The sequence below is a fragment of the Perognathus longimembris genome, chromosome 6, assembly GCF_023159225.1.
Source record: "Perognathus longimembris pacificus isolate PPM17 chromosome 6, ASM2315922v1, whole genome shotgun sequence".
In the NCBI taxonomy this organism is placed as follows: Eukaryota; Metazoa; Chordata; class Mammalia; order Rodentia; family Heteromyidae; genus Perognathus; species Perognathus longimembris.
The window spans coordinates 13,381,635-13,396,180 of record NC_063166.1 but is presented as its reverse complement, the minus strand read 5'-3'; the positions used below and the strand labels follow the sequence as shown (position 1 = coordinate 13,396,180).

The 14,546-nt window shown below is 45.1% G+C and overlaps 1 protein-coding gene across 1 annotated transcript; it reads right to left on the bottom strand.

The window, feature by feature from the left end:
- Positions 1-1,044: 1,044 nt before the first annotated feature.
- LOC125352727 (HLA class II histocompatibility antigen, DR beta 4 chain-like) lies at positions 1,045-13,876 on the bottom strand. Its single transcript, XM_048348016.1, has 6 exons — positions 13,771-13,876; positions 6,125-6,394; positions 4,363-4,644; positions 2,959-3,069; positions 2,020-2,043; positions 1,045-1,338 (listed from the first exon to the last, which is right to left on the bottom strand). The coding sequence occupies exons 1-6, from the start codon at positions 13,868-13,870 to the stop codon at positions 1,325-1,327; spliced, it is 801 nt and encodes a 266-aa protein (XP_048203973.1). The 5' UTR covers positions 13,871-13,876; the 3' UTR covers positions 1,045-1,324.
- Between the last annotated feature and the right edge of the window lie 670 nt (positions 13,877-14,546).

Below are 14,546 nucleotides of genomic sequence, written 5' to 3'. Positions count from 1 at the left end.
AATTTCTATATCTTGAGAGGAAAATATTTTCATAACTTGTTTTTGTTTTATAAGTAGTAATAAAGTAAAAAAAGTAATGTTAGTTTTTCTGATTATGGAAATGTCTTAATCCAATGCAACTTTCTTTTCAACCATGTGTTTCAAAATTCACTTTATGAAAGAGACTGACATCTAGCCGTTGAGCTGGGATGTAATCTCAGGCTTCATAAAGTCTCCAAAATAAAGGCATTAATCTGTTCCAAAGAGGACTCCAATTTCAAGACGCTCAGGGCCTGAGGGGCAGCTTTAAAAAAAAATGTGTGTGTGTGTGTGTGTGTGTGTGTGTGTGTGTGTGTGTATATATATATATATATATATATATATATATATATATATATATATATATATTTGGTCACAGGGATGAATTCTGGACCTTGGTGCTGTCCCTGAGCTCTTGAGCTCAAGGCTAGTGCTCTACCACTTGAGCCACCGTGTCACTTCCAGTTTCCTGGTAGATAATTGGACTTTCCCGCCCAGACTGGCTTTGAACTGAGATTCTCAAATCCCAGCCTCCTGAGTGGCTAGATTCATGTCTCTCTATTTTTACTTTATTAATTTAATAAAGGATACATACCTGTAATGAGCATTACCTATCAAATGTGGAAATAAAAGAAGAACACATTTGCTAAATGTATGATGCTGATCATCCATTTTTAAATGAAAGGCAGGTTTCTAACATTAAAGAGATGGATTTGTTTTCCTACAAGCATTAACTACAGAAAAAGTTCTCATTAAATAAATATACACAATTCATGAAGTAGTGAAAATGTTTGGATAGATATCGTGATAAACTGGAAATTAGGAAATATAATTCAGAATCTGCTACTAGCTCAAAATAACTTTGAATGACATATCTGAATTTCTTTCCTCTCACAATATCAGGATAATAAATATAACAAGACATTTTGATTTCTTTGGGGACAAACAAGAACTGCATGCAAAATCCAGAAGAAACATGATTACTCAGTCCTTTTTTATTTGGGAAACATATAAAACATAGTATTGTGACACAAGGAGGGATGGAGAGAGGCAGAAGGGTGAATGAATGCAAAGGGGCAGGAGAGAGAGCAGGGCAGCTCTTGCAGTCTGCACTGGGGCTTCCAGCTCAGGGACAGGGGCTGAGGAGCCATCAGGGAGGAGGCCACCTGCTGGGCACTGAGCCAGGAGGGGGCCAGGCCCTGAGACAGCACTATTTCTCTGTGAGGAATTAGAGCCAATGGAGCTGGTACATGAGGAGAGACAGGGGCAGAGGTCCTTCCTTCCTTCCCAGATGTCCACCTTCCCATCAGCTCAGGAGTCCTGCAGGAGGCAGAGGACAGCATGTGGCCAGACCACACCTAGGAAATGGCTTCTTTTCCCCTACAAGTGCTGCTCATCACAGCATGTGGGAAGAGGCTGGGGGACTTTCAAATGGCCCTCAGGCAGTGCTCCTTTACAGCAGTTGTTTTGTGTTTCTCCCATGTCACCACTTAGGCTTGAACTGAGGGTCTGGTCACTATTCCTTGGCTTTTTGTTGTTGTTGTTGTTGTTGTTGTTGCTCAACTCTGGCACTCTCCCACTTGAACCACAGCTTCACTTTGGTTTTTTGGTGATTAACTAGAAGTAACAATCTCAAGGACCTTCTTGTTCTGCCTATCTTTGAATCAGAATCCTCAGTTCTTAGCCTCCTAACTAACTGTGATTATAGGCATGAGCCACCGGAGCTGGCTATAGCACAGCTTTAGATTAAAAGCAAAATGGGCCTGGGACATAGTCCACTGGTACAGCACTGGTCTATCAAACACAAGGCCCTGACTTGAATGTTAGAACTACAAAACCTCCAAAGGAAATAAATAGACAAAAATGTATAGAAAACTTGGTTGAGTTCACATTTCTGCTTCATTGTAAATGTCATTCCAATTCTGTCCCAGTACTTCTGTTGTGTGTTATTTGTAGTAGGAGAAGCAAGTCTGTGTCTGAGAGAGGATTAGGGAACATTACCTGCTGGCTGAAGTCCAGAGTGGCCTGCAATGGAGACAAGAGAACAGTTACTGAAGTCTACAGACGCCAGTCCATGTGCAAACACCGCACCTCAGGCTCACAGCTGCCACCTGAGACTTCTCTAACACCACTGAAGCAGGAGCAATGGGGGTGGGGGCACAGAGGAGATCAGGAAATTATCTTTGTAATAAGTCAAAACAGGGTCAGCCAGACTCAGAACTTAAACCCAGGAAGGAACTAAAGAGACAGTTAAACGTCCATCCACTTAAATACTACATTACAAGAACTAGGAGGCCTCATAGGGGCTCACTAAAAAGCTCTCTCTCCTAAAACAGTAACATACAAAAGCAAGTAACTCTGTAAGTAAGACACAGTAAGGTGACAAGCTTGACTAGAGAGGGGAAGTTGTGACCATACCCATTTTTCCTATGTTTTAGAGGGGATCAGAGACATCGCCATATTTTACAATACTAAGCAGCATCCATCTTAGCTACTGAGAACCAAGGCCTGGTTGGGGGCTGCCAGATCACATAACCACATGTATCTCTCAGCTCAGGAAGAATACAGACAGCAGATAACAGCTGCCATTTTGAATCCTTAAATGCCAGTTCCTGCACATCGGGGAGCAGGAAATACTTTCCTTGCTTTCTATCTTTCCTACTGCAGCACTGATCTATTGAAATCAATCCTTGATAACACTTTCATCTTAGGAGTCTTTCTCCTTTTCAGGGGACACCATAGCATGATTTTCATGAAGCTTAGGGAGACCCTCATGCATTCACTAGTGATGGATTTAGAATTTGACACCTGAAGTCATGTGAGAAAAGAAAACTTCACACAGGTCCATGGACATCCTCAGAACTAACCTCAGTGAAACCAGGTATCTTCTTCTAAATATATCTGTGAGCTGTGATTCTCAGCCACCGGAAGGTTCCTCACCTTTTGAGTTCCTGAAGTAGATGAACAGGCCTGCACCCAAGAAGAGCAGCCCCAGCACAAAGCCCCCAACTCCGCTCATCATCTTGCCCTGTGCAGATCCAGAATGGGGCTCTGAAAGTAGAAGCCAGGATTAGTTACCTGTGTGCCAAAACAGAAAATTTCTCAGGAAAACCTGATATTCAGACTCTTGAGATGAGGGGACAAAGCCTGCCTCCAGATGAATGAGATTTAGGAATTCTTGGAAACAAGAGAATTAAAAATCACTCTGTGCTGGGTGTCTGCGTGTCATTCTGAGCTCATATCTGCAATCCTAGCTACTCAGGAGGCTCAGGTCTGAGGACCGGGGTTGGAAGTCAGACTCGAAAAAAAGTGTTATGAGTCTGATCTCCTAGTGACCACCCAAAAGTCAGAAGTGAAGCGGTAGTTCAAATGGTCAGTGTTAGCCCTGAGAAAGAAGCAAAGGGACAGTGCCCAGACCCTAAGTTCACACCTTAATGCAAGCACACTGCGCACACACCCCTGCCCACTGAATTCACCCTAAGTAACTGAAAGTGGGTTTTTTTGTTTGTTTGTTGTTGTTGTTTTGTTTTTTGTGTGTGTGTGTTTGGGATTTTGTTGGCCAGTCATGGTGCTTGAACTTAAGTCCTGAGCACTGTCCCTGAGCACTTTTTGTTCAGGGCTAGCCGCTTGATCCAGAGTGCCACTCTGGCTTTTTCTGTTTATGTGGCACTGAGGATTCCAACCCAGTTCTTCATGCAGGTTAGGCAAGCACTTTACCACTAAGCCAAATTCCAGGCCTACCAATTTTCTTTTCTGTCGGCCATGGGGGTGAACTCTAGGACTGGGCGCTATCCCTGAGCTCTTCAGCTCGTGGCTAGCACTGGATCACTTGAGGCACCCAGTTTTGTAATTCAAATTTGTCCACTGAATTCATGTAATTGTCACAAGGCTGAATTGTCACCTGGTCTGTGAAAACAGAAACCCAGTGATGTTGCAGAGCTCATGTCAGACACAGCTGAGGCTGCATGACTCCCACATGAGGTACGACCCTGCACTGCCACTCCTCTTAGGTTATACTGAACAACCCAGAGTAGTGGCAGATTCATCCCTGAGGCTGAGGCTGAGCCAGGACTAAGGAAGTACCTCGGACCTGTGGTGTCACAGGGGTTTCAAACAGTGTCTTCATTAACACAATTATGTCCTGGGCTCAGAGATGTTTCTAGACACATCTCAGTTTCCCTACCCTCAGTGACCTATGCTGAAGCAGAGAACATAGAATAGTTGAGAATCCAGTGTGTGGAGAAAATCCTGAAGGTGTGGTGTCGTGAGGGGAACCCTGCACTCAGGAGCCAGCCAGGCCTCCATCTGGGCATGAGGAATGAATAAAGTCACCAAGATACTCACTCCACTCCACGGTGACAGGACTATCCAGGCTGGGGTGCTCCACGTGGCAGGTATAGATGTCTCCCTGTTGGGGGGTCATTTCCAGCATCACCTGCATCTGGAAGGTCAAGTCTCCATTCTGGACCAGGCCTGTGGACACCACCCCAGCCTCCTCCTCCTGGCCATTGTGGAACCATCTGACTTCAATGTGGCCTGGGTAGAATCCATTCACAGAACACACCAGGAGGTTGTGGTGCTGCAGGGGTTCAGTCTTCATGGGGTACACAGTCACCTTAGGAGTAACTAGGGAAAAAAGGCAGAAGTCAGAAGACAGTGAAACCTCCATGGTTTGTAACCCCTTTGCCATTGCCCAAGGGTCCCAGGTTTAAGTCTCTGCTGGTGATAAAATGTAGAAGAAGGGTTTCCAGTCATAGAAAAGCAGGCCTACAGGACTGGCACATGGTGGAATAATTGGATAAAATCTGCCTGACAATGAAATGGGGGTAGGAGGCTACAAAAGAATGAGAAAGTAAAAACCAACAGATGAAGAAATAAAGATGGGGCTCTTAATCTCTGGTCCTAGGACCTCATAGGGAGCCACCAGTCAGCACTGTGTGTTCAAGGACTGCAGTTCTCTGGATTTAACCCCAGGCCAAGCTCTGGGAGGGGAAGGTGGTTGGGATGGGCTGATGTGCTGTCTTCTTGTGACATGACAGTGACACGTGCTGTCTTCTCTGCCTATTTCCCCGCTAAGAAACTTTCCTGTCACTTCTTACTATATTCACCACTTGCCTGTCTTCTCTAGCAAGCCATAGGTACTGAGGTTAATTTAGCTGCCTTGAATTTCTGGTAATCTATTTCAGCACCGGTCAGGAAGTTAGTGATACAATTTTTTATTTTATTTTCTGGTTGGGAATCCTCGGAAAGTTGTTTTGTTTTTTTTTTAAATCAGGTAGAAAGGAATTGGGGAGACCTCACTTTCAGTCCGTGGCAGGTAGCTGTGCCACCCACCCAGGATCCCAGCTACACAGAGCAGCCCAGGGATACAGGCCTCAGCTAAGAGTCGCCATCTTGAGTCCTGATCGCCCATTTCCCACGAGGTGAAGGAATTGTGGCGACCTCATTTTCATTGTCTCCCTGCTTTGTCCTTGTTACATTAGAAATCTGTTGTTGCTGGAACTTTCCCCTGTGAGACTCGGTTTTTGTGAGACACTCGGGTAGTGCTTTTCCTGAGTGGATCTCAAGGGCCTGTGGATTCTCCTGGAGACCAGGGAGCAGGCGGGGGGTGGGGGGATGGGCTCCCCCATCATCTGCTGACAGAGGCCCCGGCCCTAACTGAGATTCCAACTTCGGAATAACTGGTGTGTGTGTGTGCGTGTGTGTGTGCGTGTGCGCGTGTGTGTGCGCGTGTGTGTGTGCGTGTGTGTGCGTGTGTGCGTGTGTACGTGTGTGTGTGCGTGTGTGTGTGTGTGTGTGTGCTGGCCCCCGGCTCCCTGGTGGAGCACGTGTCCTGCAGGCCAAGGCCTCGAGTTCAATCCATAGTAGGTGGGGGTGGGGAGGAGGGGGAGGGGGTGACACAGGATGGAAGTTGTTTTGTTTTTTGTTCTTTTGTTCTGTGTTTGCTTCCACCTTCTGACAGGTTTGTCTTGCTCAGGGCAGACATGAACGCGCACGCACAACGCACACGCACACGAGCACGTGCTCACACGCAGGTAAACGCACGCGCGTGCGCACAGGCGCCTGGCTCTGAGCTCCTGGCCGCCCCGCCCCGCGCGGTGCTCACCTCGGCGCTGCACGGTGAAGCCTCCCACAGCCTCGTAGTTGTGTCTGCATAACCTGTCCACCTCCGCCCGCTTGGTCTCCAGGCTGTCCTCCTGGCTGTTCCAGTACTCGGCGTCCCGCCGGCCCAGCTCGGTCACCGCGATGAACTTCCCGAGGTCGCTGTCGAAGCACACGTACTCCTCCCGGTTGTAGATGTATCTCTCCAAAAACCGCACGCGCTGTGTCCCGTTGAGGAAGTGACACTCGTCTTTGAATTGCTCCAGGAAACGCGCTGCGGGGACAGGGGCGGTTAGGGCCGGGTCTTGTTCATCTCTGAACACAGCACTCGGACTCCCGAAGGTTCTGCTCTTCTCCAGGACCCCAAAATGGTTTGGACCTAAGATGGAGGCAACAGTGACCCCGAGGACGCCCCATGTCACACAGAGCCACCTGTGTGCGGGGCAGAGCTGGGCAGGGAGGGCAAGATGGGGTGGGGGGTCCCACACACTTCCAATCACCACGGACACCAGGAACACAGGAGCCGGTCAAACCCTGCAAATTCCCACTCATTCCTCTCAACACGTGCAACAGTCCTCCCCTCTCTCATTTCTTTCATTCAATATGGCAACCTTCCTTCCCCCAAAGGGTGGGGAAGCAGAATTGCCAGCGTTTCCTCCCCTGTTTCTTATTCATGGTACAGAATATAACTCAGCAACAGTTCAATATTGTAACAAGGTAAAATGACTCCATTTCAAGCCCAGATTGGTGAAAGCCATGCCCTGGTGCTCAGGGCTGTAATCCTAGCTGTGAAGAGGCTAGGATGTGAAGAGCAAAGTTCAAATCCAGCCCAGACAGGCAAGTCAGTGAGACTCCTATCTCCAAGAAATCAGCGGAAAGCTGGATGTAGAGCTGTGTATATATAGGGTGGAAATGAATGCTGCCCGTCTGGAAGTTAGCGAAGAGGAAGAGGAGGGATGAGGGAGATGCGGTGGTGCCGGCCGGCCGAGTGGAGCCTAGCCAGGCCTTCAGAAGAGCTGGATGGAGCAGAGCAGACAGGGAGCAGAGTGGAGCCTGAGGCCTGCGGGGGAGTCCGGAGCCTGAGGCCTCCATAGAGGCCTGACGCTTGGGGCCTGAGGACAGTTAGGGCCTGAGGAGAGGGAAGGCCTGCAGGGAGGAAGAATAGAAAGAAGCTCACCCCTCTGGAGGTTTGAGGGTTTGGAAGTTGAGGGGGTTGGAGGTCAAGGAGTGGAGGTTCAGGTCAGGTCAGGTCAGGTCTGTGTTCTGGGTAACTAGCAGAGGACAAGGTAGTTGCAGGATAGCATTTGGAGGTGGAGGGCTGCTCTGGTTCTGGGTGTGAGGTTATAAATAAAACTCCTTGTAAATAAATCCCCTTCCCACCCTAAGTTGTGCCTTTGTGGATTATTCTGGCTGTCGGAATACAACAGTACATCTTTGAGGGATAAAGATTAGGGACAGCACACAGGCCATGAGTTGACACTCCGGGACTGGACAAAAATAAATAGAAGAATGATCTTGTCACAGAAACAGAAGATAGTGACAACAAGATCCATGAGGAGATCACATCCCCAAAGACAAGCACGTCATGCATTCACCTCTCATAACCCAGAGGCAGAACAAGCCTAAAGGGCAAAGGCCCCTCTGACATGACGCCATCTTGCACTTCCCACACCCCGTCACTTGGGTGCTGTGCTGGAGACCATCAAGCAGGAGCTGGGTAAGGACTTGGCCCACACAGCCCCCTGCACCTCCAGCTGGGAGCCTCCATCCTCTCCTGCCATCTCTCCTGCCCACAGCTCTTCATCCCTTCCTTCACAAGATCTACCTGGAACATTCTATAGAAATCTCCCTTCCCATGGATCCTGGGGCAGGCCTGGGCTGCTCTCGAGAATTCAAACAGGGAAATGTCAGCATTTGCCCTCCCCTCCTTGAGCTGAAATGAGTGAAATTGAGGAACAAGAGCCAACACTCCAGAAAGCACCCAGGAATGGGAAATGGGAGAAGTACAGAGTTCAGGTAGAGCACAGCAGGAAGAACACACATGGATTTGCGAGGCACGGGAGGACTGTGGGGAGTCACATTCAAGGACTGATGGGAAGGTAGGTGGATGGGAGCCTGAGAAAGAGTGTGGTGAGGGCATAAGTTTTGAGGGAAATGAAGTGAGATAGAGCGATGGAGAGGACACCTTCTCTCTCCTTCCTGATTGCCATATAGTGAGCAGTTTCCTCCACCACACACTCCCAACATGAAGTATTGTCTCACTAAGGGCCCAGAAGCAATGGAGCTAATGGCCCCAGACTGAACTATCTCTGCAAGAAGAGGGATGTTGTGGTTGTTTATGTCAGGGAATTGGTCCCAGTGACAGAAATCTACTCATCAGAAATAATAGTAAGCTGCTGGCTTATGCCTGTGTTCCTAGATACTCAGGAAGCTGAGGTCTGAGGATCCTGGTTAAAGCCAGCTAGGACAGGAAGGTCTATGAGACTCTTATCTCCAATTAACCATGAAAAACCAGAAGTGGAGCTGTGGCTGAAAGTGTCAGAGCAATCACCTTGAGCAAGAAAGCTCAGGGACAGCACACATTCTCTGAGTTCAAGACCCATGACCATTAAAAAAAATAAAAGAGAAAAAACAATAGTAACTGTCCTATCTTTTAAAATTCCTCTACATTTTTTAAATGTTTATATTTGCTGCATTCTCATAATACTTCATCTTCTCATGTCCCTCAAAAATAACATAATTAACAAATACATTAAGTGGGGAAACTCCCAGTTTAATTCAATGTATGCATACTGATTTATAAAACTTTGATTTATCTTTCCCTTGAATATATAGATACAGATATACTCAAATACTTAATAGGAGAATTAATATATGTATACTTATCAGTATATATGTATTTATATGTATATGTGTATCTATACATATATGTATACTCAAATGTATTTGGGGTATATTGATAGGCTTTCAGTAAGTCAATGCATGACAGGAAAATCGTTTTAGTTTTGTAACCACTAAGCTATATTAACGCATCCTACAACACATTCCCTCTTGTCATTGTCAATGTCCCTGTTCCAGTATTCATTTATTTATAGTATTCACATTTACTCTATTTCCATTCAGCCCTCCAATTACTGGTGATGTTATTTGTGGCCATGGAACCACCTCTAGTATGACGTACAATCCAACCTCCCCTCTCAGAAGGGAGGGGTGTGTACTCTGATTGGCCTGTAATCAAGTTCAAGCCCCAACTATGTGACTCTGGGTAAATTACTTAAACCCTGTAAGATTTAGTTTGCATTGGTATATGCATCTATAAATGCCACAGGTATAACAGAATAGGTACTTGCTAAGTGACAGGAAGAAGTATATAGGCCTGAAAAATGTGATAATGATTCACACCAAAACATCAGATGAATGCATCACCCTATTCTTAAAAAAGGATACATTTGTTCTAAGTCACTAATGAATAAGAGCTGTGGGAAAAGGACTTGTTGTTTTCCCAGAATAGACAGGTAACAGGTCTGCCAGTGCTGCTGTGTAAAGTAGAGACCAGTCATTTATGCTCTCATATCCTCTGAGTCTTTCTAACGCCTCTTGTGCCACAGCACAAGCCTTCCAAGAGATAAACTGCTAGCCAACTCTTCTCCAATCTTCACCTCTTCACTTCTGTTCTCTTCAGACCCTGGGATTCCTGTTTCTTGGTGGATCCTCTTCTGACTGCCCAGGTCAAGTGTAGAGGACCCAGAGCTCACTCCCCTGTGTTTCTCTCCCTTCAGCTCCTCCTGTGTCTCACCACCACTGGTCACTCCTTCTTCTTCCTCCTCCTGAGAAGTTGCCTTCAATTTCCCTGTGTCACTTTCCCTTGGTTTTCTTCCAGGATCCCTGCTCATCCTTCTCAGTTCCCTTTGTGGCGTCGCCCTTCTTGGTTCCTATGTAGAATCTAAGTAAGCCCAGTACTTGTGTCAGTGATGCCAACCAACATCCCTCCCACCTCAGCCTCACCCGGAACTCTGTTCTCTTCTGTTCTCACCTGACCTTTGATGGCTCCACACAAATGTCCTAAAATCATCCCAAACTTGAAAAAAAAACTTTAGTTTGGAATCACTTCCTTGAAATCATGTTTTGTTGCTGTCTCACCTGTCTCTGCATAATAGCTCCACAGTTAAGGCAAAATTCTCAGTGATAATCTTGATCCTTTCTCCACCCTATGGTTTATACAAAGCCCTGCCCTTTACAGTCCATCAGAAAATTGTCATTGTGTTCATTATGTCAAGCCACAGTTGGCCTTCCCCAGAGATTTCTGCTATGATCCTAAATGGTCTCCATACTTTGACATGTAAACCACAACAATCCAGTCTCACATACCAGCTGGAATTTTTAATTCAGTATGAATTGAGACACATCAAAACCACGTAGTAGTTTAAATACTACTGAGGATTTCTGTGGGAATCTGTGAATGGTCAGTGGTGAGGTCCAGTAAAGAGAATTGGAATGCCATTCTCTGACTCTCAGAAAGCTGGGAGTGGTCCAAGAAAGATCCATTGCTCCTAACATTACAAGACCCAACTTTCTACCCTCAAGGTGAGTTAATCACAACCCAGATTAGCCTGGACTTTGGAATTAGAGACATATACAAATTCTGCTCATTTGCTGCTTCCTCCACTTCCTCAGATGAGGCAGTCACTCATCCTAAGCTTGTTTCCCATACTGGTGTCTATAACTTCAAAGAGATTGCTACCCTACTTTCTGCATGCACTCCCCTGCCCCAAAATCAATAAACACCCTATTAATGGGGCCTTGGGCATCTGTTGCTGTGGAGAGGCACAGGCCCCCTCGTACCCCCAAAGCAGTTTCATGGTCCAGTTTCCATCATTGCCTTGCTCCTGGTCATGATGAGTTAAGTCTCTCAGGGTGGTTTGCAACAGATTTTCTTATTGCTGATCCTAGGGCTTGGATTCAGGGTACTATCCCTTAGCTTTTGCACTAAAAGCCATTGCTTTACTAATTGCACCACCAATCCACTGACAGTCTTTTGGTATTTAATAGGAGATAAGAGTATCACAGACTTTCCTGTCTCAACAAGCTACAAACCATGATCTTCGGATGTCAGCCACCTGAGTAGTTAAGATTAGAGCCATGAGCCATGGGTGCCCAACAAATTTACGTTTCTTTACCTGGGCCCTTAAGGCCTAGTTAGATTCCTGACCTCATCTCCACATCAGCTCACCTTCTGCCTCCCCACCCCATACTCCTGTTCACTATCATGAAGCCACTCTAGTCTCCTGGCCCTCCCCTAAGCCCCACACGCATGTCCCTATATCCCACACATTCCTGTTTTCTCACTTGGTCCCTTAAGTGGTCACTTGGCTGGCTCCTTTCTCTTCTTCTCATCTAAATGCCACTTTCTCAGGGAGAGTTCCCTGAGAACTATAGTTGCCTTAATCTAATGGTCCCTCTTCCACAATCCTGATAGCATTTTTTTTCTCAGAGTAATTATTACTCTCTCAAATTTTCTTCTTTTTTTATTGGAAGCTTGTGGAGTTACAGTTTTACTTTCCTGTCACTAGAGGAGAATGCTTTGAGTCATGAACAGAGGACAGTATAGAACTTATTCAAGAACCTATCTGTGATCTCAATGAAACCACCAGTGTTCTGGAAATTGACCACAGTGGCTGACCTGGAAAGCAAGAAGTGTTTCAAGCTCCAACACTCTTTTATTCCAATGACACACTCTATGTCTTCTACTTCCAGAGAAATCTAGACAACTTCCTCTTTCTCCTTCTAACTGTAAATATCCACAGATAAGAAAGAGAAAATAATCAAGGAAATCATGTTTCATGATCTCTGATGGATCTTTTAAGGACCTGTGCAAAACTCATGGATTTTTAGTACTGGCAGTGAAATTCTTGGCTTAAAAAAAAGAGGAGGAAGTGATATTTGTTAAGACTCTGCTAGGCCATGAGTTCCCCTTCCTTGCCTATTGGTATCTAGTTTGATGAGATGAAAGCAGCCTTCAGGTTTTCTTTGTATCCATGCTGTGATTTGCTGTTTAAGCACATTACATTGCTGATATTAAGGACTAGGGTGTGGTTTAAATGGTAAAATACTTGCATTGAAAGCCTCACTTCAAAAAGGGCCTGAGTTCAGTCTCCAGACACTTGCTGACCTTTCACTATTTCAACTTTTTCAAAATTAGACTTTTCATATAGTCTATTCACACTACCTCAATCCTCTCGTATGGGCTCAAGGCAGAGACTATGGGACATGTAAAAGAAAAGGAGAACACATACTATAGGTTCAGAACAAATTCATAAAGTGAATCCTAACCTATGTCATTTTTTTTTAAGATGCCTTAAGTATTTTAAGGCACTAAACAGCAATTTACTGCTGTTCATTGACTATAACACTTTATCAAGTTCAAAGGAACTCTGCTTCAGCTAATAAATCCTGACCACAAGATAAAAAGAGATCACTGCTGGGGATATGGCCTAGTGGCAAGAGTGCTTGCCACGTATACATGAGGCCCTGGGTTCAATTCCCCAGCACCACATATACAGAAAATGGCCAGAAGTGGCGCTGTGGCTCAGGTGGCAGAGTGCTAGCCTTGAGCAAAAAGAAGCCAGGGACGGTGCTCAGGCCCTGAGTCCAAGTCCCTGGACTGGCCAAAAAAAAAAAAAAGAAAAAAGAAAAAAAGAGATCACTAACTGGACATTAGTGGCTCACGCCTGCAATCCTAGCTCAGATCTCAGGATCTCAGATCTCAGGAAGCTGAGATCTAAGGATTATGGTTCAAAGCCAGCCTAAGCAGAAAAATCCCAGTGAGACCATTATCTCCAATTAACACTCAAAAACTGAAAGTGGAGCTGTGGCTCAAGGTGGTCAAGTGCGAGCCTCCAGCAAAAGAGCTTTACAGACAGCATCAGGTCCTGATTCAAGCTCTATAACTGACAATAAAAAAAAACAAAAAACCCAAAAAGCAACAACCCACAATCACTAACCCTCATCATTACTTCAAGGCATACAAACACTGGAGTTCAGGGACCAAGAGAGAAAATATGAAATGCAATTTTTGGCACAATCTCTCATTCACTCTCTGATATTTTCAGAGAAACCTAGCTAGTGCAATATTTGACTTCTTCCTCATTAAAACAATTAAATAGCACTTAATAACACACATAAAATAGACTACAATAGAACAGTGTTGTACACATAAAACAGACTAAAATAGAACAGAATTGAACACATAAAATAGACTAGAACCTTCATATAATATGCACATAATGTCTTTTTAAAAGAGAAACTTCTTTCCTGACATAACTCAATATAATGAAGGGAAGAGGTATATGGTGAATTAGTTTAACATTGTCAACCCATTTAAGTCCTGGAGGGAAGATGATCTAAGTTTACAGGTTTGATTGGAGGAGATTTAGAAAGAAATGATACATACATGAGCTTTACACAGATCTCATGAAGGAGACAAGCATTCAGACTACAGTTTGGTGGAAATAGTTTGGATTTCATACAAGTTAGATGAGAAGTTATTGAAGAAAACTCAAGTATGAAGGGATTTGTCCTGGGCAAAATGAGGAAGCTCTCTCCCTTCCTTCCCCCACCCCTAGCAGCTCAGCACCCGAGCTGTGCACTTACGTTGAAGGTCCCTGGTCAAAGCCACAGGAGAGCTCAGCACCATCAACATCACCATCAGAACTGCCATGGGGAAGCCTCCAGGGAGCCCTGGACACACCATGCTGGAGCTAAGTGTCTGCTCTCTCTCTACTGAGATCCTTCATAGTAAGCAAGGTATTTATGAGTTAGATACTGGATTGGCCCAGTTTACTGAGGACAAACCAATGAGCGCTAGAGATGAAAAGCATCATCGGTTGCTGGGTAGACATTCAATACCAATGTGCTCTTCTGAAATGTGGCCATTTCTTCCTTGAAATAATTTTCCTACGTAGTATTTTAATGCTGTAGCATACATGTATCTGAGTTATTTTATTTGGCTCTTTAGCCTTGTCTAGTCAGTGATAAAGTCTCAAGGTTGAGCCTTGTTGGAAGCTCACTCAGTCACCTCTCATTTAAAGACAGATATTTGTTCAACTACTGTATCCTGAAGCTCCTAGAGCTTAGCAGTAACCTATGGGTGGTGATGGGAGAGAATGAGGGAACAGATTACACTACGTGCAAGGAAATATACTTATTGCCTCACATATGTAAAGATAACCATGAAGTACATCACCTCTAAAACAACTGTAAAGTAGGGGAAAGAAGAATCAAAATGGATTTAAAATGTGTACTATGTTATCCTGGATTTTTATAATTTGTCGTAAAAAAAAATGACAGCATCCAAGTACAACTCCTAGATTCTCCTTATCGATAGGATCCTTCTAAGTACTAAGGGTTTCTACCTCAGCTACAAGAGG

Excerpts from the sequence above, each read along its gene's own strand:
- LOC125352727 (XM_048348016.1), bottom strand. The coding sequence starts at position 13,870 with ATGGTGTGTCCAGGGCTCCCTGGAGGCTTCCCCATGGCAGTTCTGATG. Across the intron at positions 4,645-6,124 it reads CTTCACCGTGCAGCGCCGAG|TTACTCCTAAGGTGACTGTG; the intron begins GTGAGCACCGCG and ends TTTTTTCCCTAG. Across the intron at positions 3,070-4,362 it reads TCCTGTCACCGTGGAGTGGA|AGCCCCATTCTGGATCTGCA; the intron begins GTGAGTATCTTG and ends TTCTACTTTCAG.